This window comes from Monodon monoceros, unplaced genomic scaffold (genome assembly GCF_005190385.1).
Source record: "Monodon monoceros isolate NGI ecotype Baffin Bay Population unplaced genomic scaffold, NGI_Narwhal_1 Super_Scaffold_12, whole genome shotgun sequence".
In the NCBI taxonomy this organism is placed as follows: Eukaryota; Metazoa; Chordata; class Mammalia; order Artiodactyla; family Monodontidae; genus Monodon; species Monodon monoceros.
Genome location: NW_021703768.1, coordinates 124,165,232 through 124,180,491, shown reverse-complemented (window position 1 = coordinate 124,180,491; position 15,260 = coordinate 124,165,232). Strand labels below are relative to the sequence as shown.

The window sequence follows — 15,260 nt, the reverse complement described above, 5'->3', positions numbered from 1 at the left end:
ATATCCTGACCCCTGATTTGCCTGGGTGAATGAATGAGCCCTGACCTATTCACCCTGAAAAGTCACATTCCTGCCAAATACTCCCTTCTGCCCTCCACGTCCTCTGCTTCAATAGCTCTCTAAAAGACCCCAAGGGGATTATTATATGAGCTCAAGAATCCGTGCCGCAGCCTCTGGTCTTTGCTTCTCAGGACCAGGCCTTCATCAGAGCCCGTAAACATGTAGAACCGTTTTGCTTCCAGGTGCCCTGCACACATGGTCTGCTGAGCTTCTACAATCCTGCACAGCCCTCTTCTCCTCCACCCACGGTGGTTGACCCTGCCCACCAATGCCCTGGATCCTTGTCAGGCAGGAAGGCTTAGCACCTTTCAAGGTGAGGAAAAATTCACTCTCACCTCTATCGTTTAGGGAAGGAGAAAGCTCTTTCCCTTTATGCAAAGCTTTTTTAGTGAGGTGAGAACAATTCTCTCTGCCTTCTTTCAAATGGGTTGTTCAGGCAGGAATACTTGGGCCCCAGTGTGTGAAAGTGTTGAGTAGGGGGAATCTTTCAGTTTCCACACAGAGCACATCACATCTGTGATGAGTCACGACCGGTTCAAGCACCTGCACCACATTCTACCTGAAAGCATTGTTCTCATCCATTCTTCTTTTTTGTTCTCTATTTTCTGTTACTTATCTCTTTGCCATAAATAGAGTTGTAAGATGGGAGGATATTGTGAGAGACAAAGACATTGCATGAAATGAGCACCCCCAGATTTAACTTTGGGCATGTTGTGAGTCAGTGGGTGGGGTTAAAAAATTATCTGGCAAAACAAAGAAAGGTTAGGAGAAAGGATATGAAATTCCATTTCTCCAACTTCAGTATCAGACTATTGTACCCTTATCATCCTGTGATGAGGTCTCTCCCAGGAACAAGAGAAGAGATTAATATTCATTCTGTCCCTTGAATCAGGTGATACAAGAGCTGGCTATTATGACTGGCAAAAGATCAATCACTAGTTTAGTTTATTCAGGGTCATAAAGATCAATCCTGTGCATAAAATGTGCATCTCAAAGCTTGAAGCTCGAGTTGACTGCATAAGAAAAACCACTCTTTTCCTTTCATTTTTCTATTGCCTATGAATATTTAGCTTCTCAAATGCGCTTTGGACCAGTTTTAACATATTACAGAAACTCTGATTTAATAAATAAATAAATAATGAGTAAAATCACTAATATGTACATTTTGCATTTGCCTGAGTGTCATGATTTTACCATTTTGAAAATTATACTTCAACAAGAGTTAAGAGTTTACAGATTTACTTGAGAGATGGATTGGGATTTTGTTAAGAATTGACAAATTTCTTAGAAGAAGAAATAGATGCTGAGAAGAGAGAAGGAATTTGGACTTAGGGAAAAAGAAAAGAGGTTTAATAGAGTTAAAAAGAGGAAAGCTGCTTTCCTGAAATTTAACTCCCCTCTCTGGGTTTGGTCCTGCCTTCCTTCCGTTATCCACATTCAGAATCAAACCTACTTGGTCCCCGGCGGTAGTCTCTGACTCCTCGGGAAAGACCCTTGTAGCATGAGCGAGAGCCGGGAACACGTTAAGGAAGAATATCTGGGGGAGGCAGTGGGCAGATGCAAGAGATCTCAAAGATTTCCTTGCAGAATGCTCTTGTCCTTGGTGGGGGAGGAAAAAACCCATGAAACTCCAATTTCTTCATTGTGCATTTCTCTAGCATGAAAGTCTTAGCAAGCTCCAGGCTTCCAATTTCACACTTCAGATCAGCTATAAGAAACAAATCAAATAGTAATAAAATGTAAATGCAGGATGTAAATATTTAAAGAAAGTTGGCTCATAAATATGTGAGACAGACCACGAAATCTGTAAATTCCACTTTTAGACAACGCTTTTCTCCTTTCAGTTCCTTTGTACCTGCCCTGTCAGAGGAAAATAAGTACTCAGCCATTGAGGGATCAAAGGAATAATATGGGGGTCTTGAGGTGGGAAGTACTAGGGAAGTTGTCCAAAAATTTAGGGTCTGGAAGGAAAAGATTGAGGCTTTAGTGGCTTTAATAAGAAAAGTTCAGATATGGAGGAGGAGACAATATAATAGAACAGCTGGAACTCATAGAGATCTTTCCACATGCCAGGCATGGACTAAGATTTTTACCAACATGATTTATTTAAACCTCCATTCAGTAAGCAAAGGCAGTTTTCACCCGGGCTTCATAGATGAAGCAATGGAGCTAAGAGAAGATAAGGTTTCCAGGTCTTATGATTAGAAGGTGGCTGAATCAGGACTGTAACCCAGGAAGAAGTCAAACTAGTTGTGGAAGAGAATATGGTTTAGAATGTTTAGGAGGCTCAGCATAGAGAAAGGCCATTTCTTGTTGGAAATCCACTTCTCAAAGCTTGGGGATTTTCTGAGTCAAAATCATGGGGTTCTCCCAGGCCTCATCTATCCCTTCCCAGCCAAGCTACTTCCACTGCAGTTGCCTAAGCTCAGTGATGATCTGCCCAGTGCACCAACTGGTCATTAATGCCTAATTCTCAAGGGCACTAGGCCTGGGGAGGGAGGGAGGAGGGACCCCCCGAAAGTTGGGCACTTAGAACCCTTTCGAGTTTCCCCACACGTTTTCAGAGCCAGAGCCCTGAGGCCTTTCCTCACCACAGAAGGTAAAAACCAAACCTCTTCCATTTCTTCAAAATGGAAGAGTTAGTTGTCTACTTAGAAGTAATCCTTAAAAAAATTAAAAAATTAAAAAGTGATCCTTGATATTTACCCCTTCCTCAGCCCTAGCTTTCAATGCATCAGCAAGTCCTCACAATGCCACCTCTAATATATATTCATTTGAGATAGTCCAATTTTCTCCCTATCCACTGCCACCACCCTAATTTTAGCCACTCTCATCTCCAGCCTAGGTGACCACTGCATCCTAACTTCATCCACTTTTGCCCTTCAAAACTTCATTTCCCACAATGCTTCAAACCAAGTTTAAATTCTTCATGACTCTTCATTGTATTTAAGAAAAACTCCAGTTGCCTGACAGTGGGCTACAAGGTGCTGCATATTTTGGTTCCCACCTACCTTCCCAACTTCCGCTCATGGCACTTTCCCCCATGGTCACCGTATCCAGCTACACTGGCCTTCAAAGATATTTCTCCTCCCTTGCTTTTCCTCTCCTCAGAGCTCATCTCCGTTGGAAACTCTCTTTTCTTAGCTCTTACAGGGCTGGCATAATCCATACTTCATTTCTCAACTTAAATGTCACCCCACAGTGAGTCATTCCTCTCCATCTCTGGTCCTCATCTTCCCCTCAGTTGTTCATTGCTTCATGGCACTTGTGAAAATGTGCTGTTGTTTTAGTGGTTGGTTTTCTTATTCTTTGGCTGCCCCATCCACTAGACTCTAAGCTCAGCTAGGACAGGAACTAAGTCTGTTTTGTTCACTGTGGGATGCACACGCTTATCGTACTACCTAATTCACGTTCTCTCCTCTTAGTGCTGGGAGTAATGACATTTTGAGTTCCTGAGCACTGTAAAAGTTCTGACAATTATGGTGCCTCCCATAGTAAAAATTATACAAAAATTAAAATAAAACTTCTACATATACTGAAATTAAGCTAGCTTATTTGCAGATTTTCTTTTTAAAAAAATTTTTATTGGTGTACAGTTGATTTACAATGTTGTGTTAGTTTCAGGTGTACAGCAAAGTGAATCAGTTATACATAACATCTATCCACTCTTTTCTTTTTAGATTCTTTTTCCATATAGGCCATTACAGAATATTGAGTAGAGTTCCCTGTGCTATACAGGTTCTTATTAGTTATCTATTTTATGTATAGCAGTGTGTATATGTCAATCCCAATCTCCCAATTATTTATAGATTTTCTGATTACAAAATTTTGGAAAAATTCATTGAAATGAAACTTTTCGCATTTCTTTGGTGTCCCTGATTTTCTGGTAACCTAAGCACATGTGTTGTCTGCCTTTGGGTAATAACAGCTGCCCAGAACCAGAAACGAAAAAACTGCTTCTCATTTCAACATCAGAGCAAAGGTTGTCTTATCGAGTAAACCTTATTAATAAATCTGTAATGGAGCAGCGGTCACTGTTAGCATTACACCTCTTTTTCTATGGTGGGAACAACAATGAATCCTTTGGCCTCTCTTCATGCTTTCTCATCCCACATAGCCTGTCAGCTCCTTAGCTACTGACAAACTCTAATCCCTCAAATAAATTAACAGAAGGAAAACCTAGAGGAAAGAACTGTGTGTCTATGTGTTAGGGGGGAAAGGAGGCTGATTCTTTCAACAAACACACATGTGGCACATGATGTGCACAGGTACTGTGCTAGGTACTAGCATGAAACAAAAACTGAGTAACATGGCTGTTTTCCACACCTCGGACCAGCATACATTTCCCTCTCTTTGTCTGAAGCCATCTGCCCGCACCCTACTCCACAATTCCTCCAAGAATGTCTTCCTAGGCTCTCAAACTCAGTTATGTTCTCTCTTTATATGCTATCAGAGCTTCCTGTAGTTCTCTGTTATAGCCCTCAACATCATTTATTTTAAGAAATTTTGTAGTGTCTCTTTCATTTTAGATTATAAATTCTTTTTTTGAAAAGAGTGTTCACATTATCTTATGCACAGCTGTGTCCCTGGTACCTAGTACAGCATTAATGTATCAGTAAACAAATGAATGAATGGTACTGCTGACCTCAATGTTCTTACAATCAAATAGGAGTGAAAGACAAAAAAATATTTACCGTTCAACATCATGAGCATAGTAATAAAGATGTGACAAGGGACAACGACAATGGGAATCTCATTTCTAATGCTAATCTAATGCTAATCCTGGTATCAGTGAAGAGTCCTTGAAGGAGGTGATGGATAAATCTTGAAGGCTGAAGAATTAGGGCAGGGAAGGGACTTCCAGAGGATACAGGGTGAGCAAAGGCAGAAGTGTCCACCTGCTAAGTAGAGTCATCCATAAGATGGTTGGCCATAGGACTGTAGAGTTCATGGGAGAGTTCCAATATACTTGCTTCCTGGTAGTATTGATAAAGGACATGCAGTGAGGTCAGAATGATATCCTTATCCTTAATGACCTCAAGAAGATCCTGGCTACTTACATTTAATGTTTTCTGTACATAGACAATATGTTAATAACCTCTTACAGAATAGACAGGGAATAAACAACAGTCACTTCTGTGAACCCTAGCTTTTTGTCCCTTTTGGGGGGGAAATAAGCACATTGACCTATCTCTGAGGTAAACATTTCCAGAATTCCTCATAGTCTGCTGGTAGCTGGTCTGCGGTCATAACAGCAAGTTCTTAGAATAGCTTGGCATGATCTGAGTATTCTGTAAACACCTAGAAAAATGTGCTATGCATAACCATGGTTATTAAAAATTATGTTAATAATAATATTAGCTAACATTACTTATTTATTACATGCCAAATGCTTCTTGACTATTTGCACACATGAACTTTGATCTTCAAAAGAAACAGAGGTACAGAGAAATTAAGCACTTGCCCAAGGTCACTCAGAAAAAAAAAAAAAAAAAAAATGGTGAAGTGGGGACTCAATCCAGGTAGTCTGTCTCCAGAGCCCCACTTTGCAGCTTCCTCCCATTATGCTGTGGTTCCTCCTGAAAATTTAATGCTGCTTTTGGAGCCAAGACTCACACACACCCTGTACTTTTTCAGACATCTCGTAGAATTCAGAAGTCAAAGTTGGAGAGATCTCAGGAGGGGTAGACAGTCTGGCCACAGTTAGTAGATGCTAACATATGGAGAAGGTGCTCTTGAAACAAATATGTATGGGCAAACATTTTCATTTTAATAACTATATACTTAAAAAATATGTAATAGATACGCATTATACTAATATGCATGTATGCTGAAAAGATAATTATTATAATTTCTTTCTAATTTTTAGAAATATCAGAAATAGATAACTGGAAAAATAATGTTATAATAATAACTTATTTAGCCATGATTCAATGCAGAAGTTGTTTGATATTTCATTTATTTACTGGTTTGTTCATTCAACAAATATTTATTGAGCATCTAATATGGGTCAGGTACTGTTCACAAATAAACAAACAAATATCTCTACCCTTTCATAGCTAACATTCTAGTGGGGAGAAACAGATAAAAATTTTAAAGTATAAATAAATAGCATAGTATATTAAAAGATAATAGATACCATGGGAACATAGAGCACAGTAACAGGAAATGGCAATGGAGAGAAGGAATGAAATTTTAAATTTTCTTTTTTTTAACTAAGAATTATTACAAGTGAAGTTGAAGTCTTTGTTTAACTAAAAAATATATATATATATTGTTTTACATTAAGTTCCTTTCTCTGGGAACATTCTGTTTACCATGCCTAATTTTATTAATGTTTTTGCCAAAGCCAGAGACAAATTTCCTTTTAAAGTAAATAAATAACAAATAATTAAAGTAAATAAAAATAAATACCACACAATTAAATATCTAAAGGAAAATATTATTAAATAATGGTAACAGTGCTGCATGGATATAGCCACAAAAAAAAAAAAAAAAAGGAAGAGTACTATTTGAATGGTTAAATTAGGGAATTGTTTAAATAGGGAACACCAAACACTTTTCCCTTCCTATTGCCTCTGTGTTGATAGGAGGAGAGAAAACTAGAATCACTCACCCCAACCAAGTCAGCTCTTGGTGCTCAAGATAAAAGGCTTCCTCACAAGGCTGGTGGAGAGGATTCCATCACCTAAGCACGTCTGAGTTTCTACCACCTGCAGCTTTCATCTCTGCTTACTTTACATGACCATTTTTGTGGAGACAGCAGAAGATGAAATACAGAGAACACAAAAGCTAGACTATCACAACGCATTCCTTTATGCTACACAGCTACACTCACGTGCTGCTGACGTGCAAGTGTGTGTAGACTGACTGTCTAGGTTCTGGGGGAGGGAGGGGCCCCTAGCTGCACAGAGCAGGATGCAGGCCCTCCCCTGGAGAGGACCCGGAGGCAATGCCAAGTGTGGAGGATGAGTTGCAACCCTTTCCTCAACCACCTAATTGCCTTCAAATCAGTTTTGCTAGAATAAGGCCCTGACATTAAGTGTGAACCCAAGCAGGAAAATGTCCTCTCACATTTTAAAATTAATTACTTGAGAATGAGTAACAAAGAATCTTAGCTAGCACTTTGTGCTAGACATTGTGCTCATGCTCTACATGCATCATCCTATTTGATTCTCATGATGAGGTTCTACAATTATTTCCATTTCACAGATGAAGAAACATAGGTTCAGGAAAGTTAATTAACATGTCCCAAATCATATCTAAAGTCAGTCGAGCCCAGGCTGTCTGACTCTGAAATTTGTACTAATCCTATTTGAATCTGTAAATAACCCTATGGATTAAGAACAAGAGTATCTCCATTCCCTGGAGGAGTAGCAGAAAATGTAATGGTTAGGAGAGCAAATGCTAGTGTTAGAAGCATCAGAGTTTTAATTCTGGCTCTGCCATGTATTAGCCATGTGGATTTGGGCTTACAAATTGTAATTGTCACATTTTAGAGAACTTTTAATCTCTTGGGGCCTCGCTGTTTTTGCCATCATCATCATTGTCACCATCTTCTTCTTCATCATCATCATCACAGCTATCATGTATTAAGTGTTTTCTCACCTTAATTTTTTCCCGTGTCGGAAATTGCCACTCTATTCCTTCAATCCCTTGGATCAAGAAGTGGCTACAATGTACTACCACCACTACTAATAATAGTAATAAGAATAAACATTTATTATATGCTTACTACATGCCAAGTGCTTTTAGTGCATTATCTCATTCAATCTTTACAACTACTGCCTGAGATAAATACTAGTGTCATTTATAATGTATAGTTAGAAACAATTCATCTAGAACTCAGCACTGCTGATTTCACATCCTTTTTTTCCTACTCACCACCCAGACCACCAGCTGGCTTGGGACCTCCAAAAGGGCATCCTCGAAATAGCATGGAATTTCCTGCAGGATATTGAACACTCCAGGAGTCTGACACTAAAAAGGATTGAAACTATCCACCAACTGAGAGCCGTGGTTGCTCAAGGAATTTCTGATTCCTCTGTTCCAACTTCCTTTTCCACAGGGGAGTGCCAAACAACTCCAGGTCCTCTTCAGAGGGGGAGCTGGAAAAACAATGACTCACCTGAGAAGAACAAGCAGAGTAGTGCCAAGGAATCAAACAGACTCTTTTTTAATTGCAAAGTCCAGCCACCCATTTTCCTTGTTAACAACCTTGAGTGGCTTTGAGTAAAAGATGCTATAAAGAACAAACATATTTGGAGTGATAATAATCTCCAGTTACATTATATAACTTTCTCCATATTTGTTATTATTTTTTCTGATTGCAAATTTAATACATTTTATTGGAAAACCATAGAAAATGAAAAAATAGCTAAGCTGTTTTGTATGATTCAGTCTAGACTTCAATAAAATTGAAATTATTCTCTTCCCATGGCTATACACCCTTACCCCATTTTTAAAGACCTGGAGTCCAGGGTAGGAGAGACCAAGAGCATCCCAGAGAGCAGCAGCGCAAATTCACTCCCCTCCAACCCCTGCAGCTCCTTTCACCCATCTCGCCTCCCTCTTAGTCTGGTGGCTTACCATTGGTCGTTGCCATGACAACCAGCAGCAGCCAGGGCTGGCAGCCTCTACCGCAGCAGGGGTGGGGCTTTGGAGGAGGGGGCAGGAGAGGAGGAGCCAGAGGAGGTATGTGCTGCAAGTTCCTGGCTGCTTGTGAGCTCACCCCATCCTCCGAGAGGGAGGAGGCCTTGTGGTGATGCTGCTGCTTCTGCCGCCTCGACTGCTGATACTCTAGTGAGGCTGGAAGGGTGGTTCCTATTCGCACCGTCGCCAACCAGAGAGTGAGGGAAAAAAATCCCAGCAGCCGCTGCTGATGTTGGGTTCGGAGGCTGCATCCGACTCGGTCACAAGGAAAATGGATTCAGTTTGCATCTCTCCCTCCTTTCAACAGCTTCTCCGCGTCTCAGCATGGTAAGTAGCAGAGAGCGGGGTTATCTTCTTGGTTTAGCTGGCTATTAAATGACCTGTGTATACATTTGTGGCCTGCACTTGAACAATGACTCCCTCAGAGAAGGAGAGGAAGATGTGGAGACAGTGATGGGGATGGGAGAGAGGAAGGTTGCCAGGAAGAGAGAAGTAAGAAGGCATCTGCTTGTGTTTAAAAAAAAAAAAAAATGGTGTTGTGATTTTATCCTGAACTGGCTCAGAATGCAGACTGAGCCACTTGGTTCCTTTCCTTCCAAGCTTAGCAACAGACTCAGGGGGTGGAAAAAGAGCTGACAAGAAATGGATGTTATTGAAGGGAATCATTTAATTTGCGGCTCTCACATACAGGGTTGGGCCTTCCTCAAATACACATTTGGTGCTTCCTAAGCTTTCCGGCCTAATTATAAGGTGATTTTGCTTATTTCCCTCATTGCTAAGAAAAGGTAGCCCCAGAATTTAGCATTTTATTTCATATTCTGATGTACTCTTGCTGAGAAACCATTTGCCAGATAGAGTTTCATTTTTAGTACATAGATTTGATTGTGAACATACAAATGGATACCCTATGGATATGCATATGATACATACACGTTACTTAGCATTTATGAAACATTTATATGCAGAGTGTGCTTTGCAATCATTTTTATGGGTTACAAATGACCTTGCATGCTTGGAGGTAATTGCATATTTTTGAAACTGTGCTTCTGGTTTGTATTATTATTCATTGGCTTCATTTGGATTAATGCAAGATTTATTCTTGTTATTGTCCCTTAGTTTCATTGTGACCAATTAGGACAATCTGTATCATAGCACTGGATGTGAATTCATAGCCTGCCTCTTTTCTTTATTTTTAATTGGGTTTGTGGGGGGTGATTTGAGAGCCCTGAATTTACAATGATAGGAAAGGGAGGTGGCTTGTGGTATTTTGTGTCTAGCATCTTGCCAAATGAATGTTGAAACAAATCAGTTTTCTTGAAATTCTACCCCAAGCCTTTCATGTTTGTACCTGTGTCCCAGGAAGCACAGATGAGTTGGAAGGTGAAATGCATTCATTTTTTTAATAGTGCTGCTTATTCCTTCAGTATCCAGACACCATTTTACAGTTCCCTCAAATGTTGTGTTATGGGTCTACTTCTTTAGGTGGTTAAGTAAGAAAGTGGGACTGTTTTGAAAATCTAGGTGTTCCCAAGCACCTTAGCCATCTCCAAATTAGCCTGCTTATACAATGAAATGAAACAAGAGAGTGAGCAAAGCTTAGGGTGAGAATGTGTGGCTTGCAGGCAAAATGGGGGGCTATTGTAGTTTACAAATGCTTAGTGTGATCTGCTTGACCTTTTATTATGTCACAGCTTTAAGGCAACTCAGGATACTAAGGACGCCTGAGATGAGTAGGGTACAGGGCTCCATTACCACCCAGGATAATAGAAATTTCATTGAATTAAAGCCAGAAAAATCCTTGCAGGTAAAACTGTGTTAGTAACATTACATTTATCATATGGACTATTTTTTATCCATCTCTCTCTTCCCTAACAATATCATTGTCAGTGCAAACATTTTTTAAATGTAAAAAAAAACGTTTGTTCTAATCCTGCATTTTATTTTACACACTGCTCCCCTTCATTTACAATCTTTACATGTATTTGAATCAGGTTTATAGTTTAACTTCTCCGAGAATAAATGTCCGGTTTGGTTTATATATGGGAAGGCTCTTCAGCAACTTAATAGGAAGAATGGATTTAATGTGCTCATGGCATGTCATATATTATATAGATTCACAGCTCCATCAAGTCATGCTACCATAGGCCTTATTATCACAACTACATAAAGTAGAGCAGGGAAAGGGGTACTGGGCTTGTATGTCATAACAAAAATTTTATAACACTCTGCATCCTGAATCGTTAATGATAACTTTTGACTGGCAAAAATTAAAATTTCAGTAAGCTTTAAAAAATTAAGACATGTTGTAGTTGCAGTTGCATTGTATTTCATGCACTGAAAACAGTTACCTTGGGCTTTGTTTTGTTTCCTTTGTTTCGAGTTTTCATTGGGATGTGGTTTTATAGGTGAAGTTGGTATAGTTTGAGCAGAGGCAAATCACTCTAAGTCATGGACATAGAACTGACTCTCAGCAGTGAGTTTCAGCTGTGTGGTCAGATCCTGATGGAAATAAGGGTCTAGTTTTTGATCCTACAACTTGAGACGATTATATGACCTTTGCTGAGGGGTCACAGAAAAGTGAACTGTTTTTAAAGGACTACAAGTTGAACCCTCTAAGAAAGGATAAGGAAATTAGGATTATTTTATTGGGAGAAGTGAAACTAAGAGATGATGATCATTTACTTCAAAGAGCTGGACATTGCTTACTGACATTTTTTGGAGCTTAAAATATGGTCATTGGGCTTCAACTTCATTAGAAAGAATGAACATTAGAAATACACAATGTAAAACTTCCTGATAGCAAACTTGAACTGTCAACTGGATAACCAGATAAGGCAGTGCATCCTTCTTCAAAACCTCCAAAAGTATGCCATAGACATGCATTTATTTTGAACAGGCTAAATTCTTTCTCAAGAACTTTACTGGCTTTTTCTAGAGTAAATTGTCCATTTAAGAGTGTGCTTTAGTTGTTTAACATCAGGTACTGCTAGACCTGCAACAGTAAGACTCCATGTTGTAATGGGCTTCTAAATTACAGAATCTGAATATTTTTAAAGAAATCAATTGACCGTATGCTTGGAGAAATGTGTATGTTATCTTGTCAGGATGCAGGGAACTGAATATTGTCCTCTTCATAAGACTCCTTTCTCAGCAACTTTATGGAATGTGATGCCTAACAGCCATATTAACATTATTCCCTTTGTATGGCTAATTTTAAAAAATGAAATGGGGTTTAGTGGGGTCTAGATACAAAATATCAATAGTTCAAGAGCCATCAATTTGATGTCAGAAAAAACAAAATATATGGAAGATATGTACATTTGATTATTTAAATGCACTATTTAACAACAAGCAAATTAATTAATTACCTTTTTCTCAAATACTATCTTGAAAATGCCATTCTTGTTGCAATATTAAACATTTTGACTGGCATTTAAACTTTTGTAAAACTTGTTTTAATTGGGATAAAACACATATTATCTAATTTCTCACTTTGTGATAGGATGTTCCTTATTTCTTCAAGTGACTTCAGAACATATTTCAGTCTTAGGTACATGCTTCAAGTCTCCATCAGGGGAACTTAGAAAATAGCTGGAGAGTCAAAACTGTTTTCTACATTTTTCATGGTTTCATAAAAAGATTAATGCTTTGTCTTCCATAGTTGGAACCAAAAAGAAAACAAAATTTATCTTGGAAGTTTTAACATAAATTACTCAATTGTTTTTTACTGAAATAAATAAACTAGATGTATACTTGGGTGTTACTCTGAGAGGTCAGTTACAGTTCCCCCTGTTTGCACATCCCAAATGTTATTTTACCAAGTGAAAATGTGTTTTCAGACATGATGAATTAATCAGTTGAAAAACAACTATTTGTAGAGCTCTTATATGACTAGCACAATTTGCATATCTAGGAACGTAGAATTTCCTTGTGGGGGGTATATAAGCTATACACATGTGCAATAGTTAATGACGAAAACAATATAGTTGTAATTAGCACCATCATTACACCTTATCTTAATATAATCTTTTGTAGTTCTTAAAGTCATTTTACATTCTTTATTTGTCATCTTATATTCCCCAAAATTCTGTCATGCCAGTAAATCTAGTGTCATCATAATTATTTTACATTAGTGGAAAGAGGCTCGGGAGATTAGACTTGTTCAAGTTTGGGTTTGGTAAATAGCCTAGTTGGGCCCTAATTCCAACTCACATGAGCTCAAATCTGCCATATTAGAAAATATAGCAAATTATCTTGCCGATTTGAATTTTAAAATATCAAATATAGTAAACTCTGCATTAAATGTAGTTCATTTTTATTTGGACATTTATTTGGATATTTGGATATGATTTGTTCTTTGATCATATTGGATTGCCACATAGATTAAATTCATTCTTCAGTTATCAGCCAAAAAAAAGGTAGACACAAAAATTATTTTGGAGAAAATCTGGGATTCATGATATTTCATAAAAGCATGAAGCATTTGGGGAAAACTTGGAACTTTGTTGGACTGATGTGCACTTATTTTATACCTAAGTATTATTTTTATTTTTAATGACATAAAGTTGGGGGGTAGCACAGTTTTTTTTCCTGTGCTTAGGACCAAATTAATTTCTATAGGTCCTGGACCTTGAAGAAACTTAGCCCATACCTCCTACCTGTATGTCCTAAGCATCTCTCTACCTACATGTTCTTAAAAATTAAAATGATATTAACTCATAAATAAGTGTACATCAGTTTAACAACTTTCTGATATTTCCTGGACAAATACTTTTATACTTTTCTGAAGTATCAAAAATCAAATACTTTTCTCCAAAATATTGTAGTTTTTTGATGTCTCCCTTTCTTTGCTAACACTGTAGGCACGTACTTTGTCCAACTGTTTGGTAATTCAGCACTGGCCAAAGAGTAAATCATGCCATCTGAACTATCATTTCACATTTGTGAAGTGTCCTTTATAATTAATTAGCTTGCAGTACAAGTGACATCTGTCATATTAAAGGCATTCTGCTTTAAATCAATATTCACCAATACAATTAAATTTTCTTTTAAAGGCTCTCTTATTTTACATTTGAAACATATATCCAAATTGTTGGAAAAAAAAGGATAAAGCAGAAATATATAAGAAAATCACCCATAAGCCTACCATCAAGAAATAATTACTGTTAGTACTTTGAAATATTTCCTTCTAGATTTTTTTCTATCTGCCAGTATAAACACACTCAGATATACCATTTCATAAATGGGACCATACTCTAAGCATTGTTTTATAGGTTTTTTATTTTATATAAGGTGGCCATCTTTCCATGTCAATGAAATATGTCTCTAGTAAATTTTTAATCTCTGTGTGCATTTTTCTTGATGACTCAAGATACTTTCCCCCACTTTGGGGTCTTCACACTTTGCTTTTAAATACAGGTAGCTCCTGCTTGATTTTCAGTAGCTGTGAGTCAAGCATGATTTTCAGGAAATAGGAGATCTGTTATTCTGACCTGCCACTGCATCTCACAGTGGGTATTAAATTAACCTCGGTCATCTCTTGTCTGCTGATAATGAATGAGTTTTAAGCTCAAGGCAGTGAAATCCCTGTTTGAATTGCTAGGAATTTCACCAGGCGCATGCATAAGCGGCAATTAAAAAAACAAAAACAAATCTCTTCCAGATTCATGTTATTCTTCCTCAGTATAGCAGTGGCATCCTGTAGTCTTAACCTCAGTGACCAACTTAAATTCTTCATAAAAACATTTAAACAACATACCTTAGCTGTCACATGACTTCTCAGACTAAACTAAGATATATTTTTGGCATCTGTATGTTTCTTAAACTGGTATATAGTTTTTAAATGAAAGCCCAGTCATCTGACTCTTCCCTTTTTAAAATATGAATGGTTGGATTCTTCTTATACTTTAAGTTTGAGCTTTAAATATAACTCCTTGGAGAGGTTTCCTTAAGTATATCTCCACTATTACTCTTCGTACCCTCTGTTTCCTTTGTAGCATTTATCAAAGTTGTAATTATAGAGCTATTTATTTGCTCACTTGAACTTCCCTGCCCTTCACTAGATTGTAAACTCTGTGAGGGCAGAAAATGAAACTGTCAATTAATAACGAAAGCCTTGGCACGACATATGTGCTCAATAAACAGTGGTTGACTGAACGAATAAATGGGTGCTCCCCTGAAGGACCTCTGTTTTCTAGCAGGTCTTCAGACTGTGACTCTCATTCTTGTACTTTGGCTGTGAAAACAAAATGGATTGTATTCATATATGTGATATTCTCAGGATTTTAGGATGTTCATAAAGGAAAGCCAAATTCTTAAATGACAAATCACAATATTTAAAAAATCCATCGTTAAAAATTGTTCACTACATACTATGACATAAATAAAAAAGGCTGTGAATATTTCTGTGGCTTCATTTATTCCCTTTCAAAACTGAATTGCAAGTCAGAAATAATGAGACCATTAAGGGAATACCTTTGGATTCACTATAACTTATTAAAATAAATTAGTAATTTAATTATTATTAACATCAAATTATATGATACACA

At 37.8% G+C, this 15,260-nt stretch overlaps 1 protein-coding gene across 3 annotated transcripts in view; it reads left to right on the top strand.

Annotated features, from left to right (window-relative positions):
- Positions 1–8,743: 8,743 nt before the first annotated feature.
- The window catches only part of JAKMIP2 (janus kinase and microtubule interacting protein 2), a 167,702-nt gene continuing 161,185 nt past the window's right edge, over positions 8,744–15,260 (top strand). The window contains exon 1 of one of the 3 annotated variants that reach the window (XM_029217358.1): positions 8,744–9,039. In XM_029217358.1, the coding sequence (XP_029073191.1) occupies positions 9,037–9,039 (3 nt within the window). In that variant the 5' untranslated portion in view covers positions 8,744–9,036. The remainder of the gene's footprint in view (positions 9,040–15,260) is intronic. The other 2 variants (XM_029217355.1, XM_029217356.1) reach the window with 2 other exon arrangements.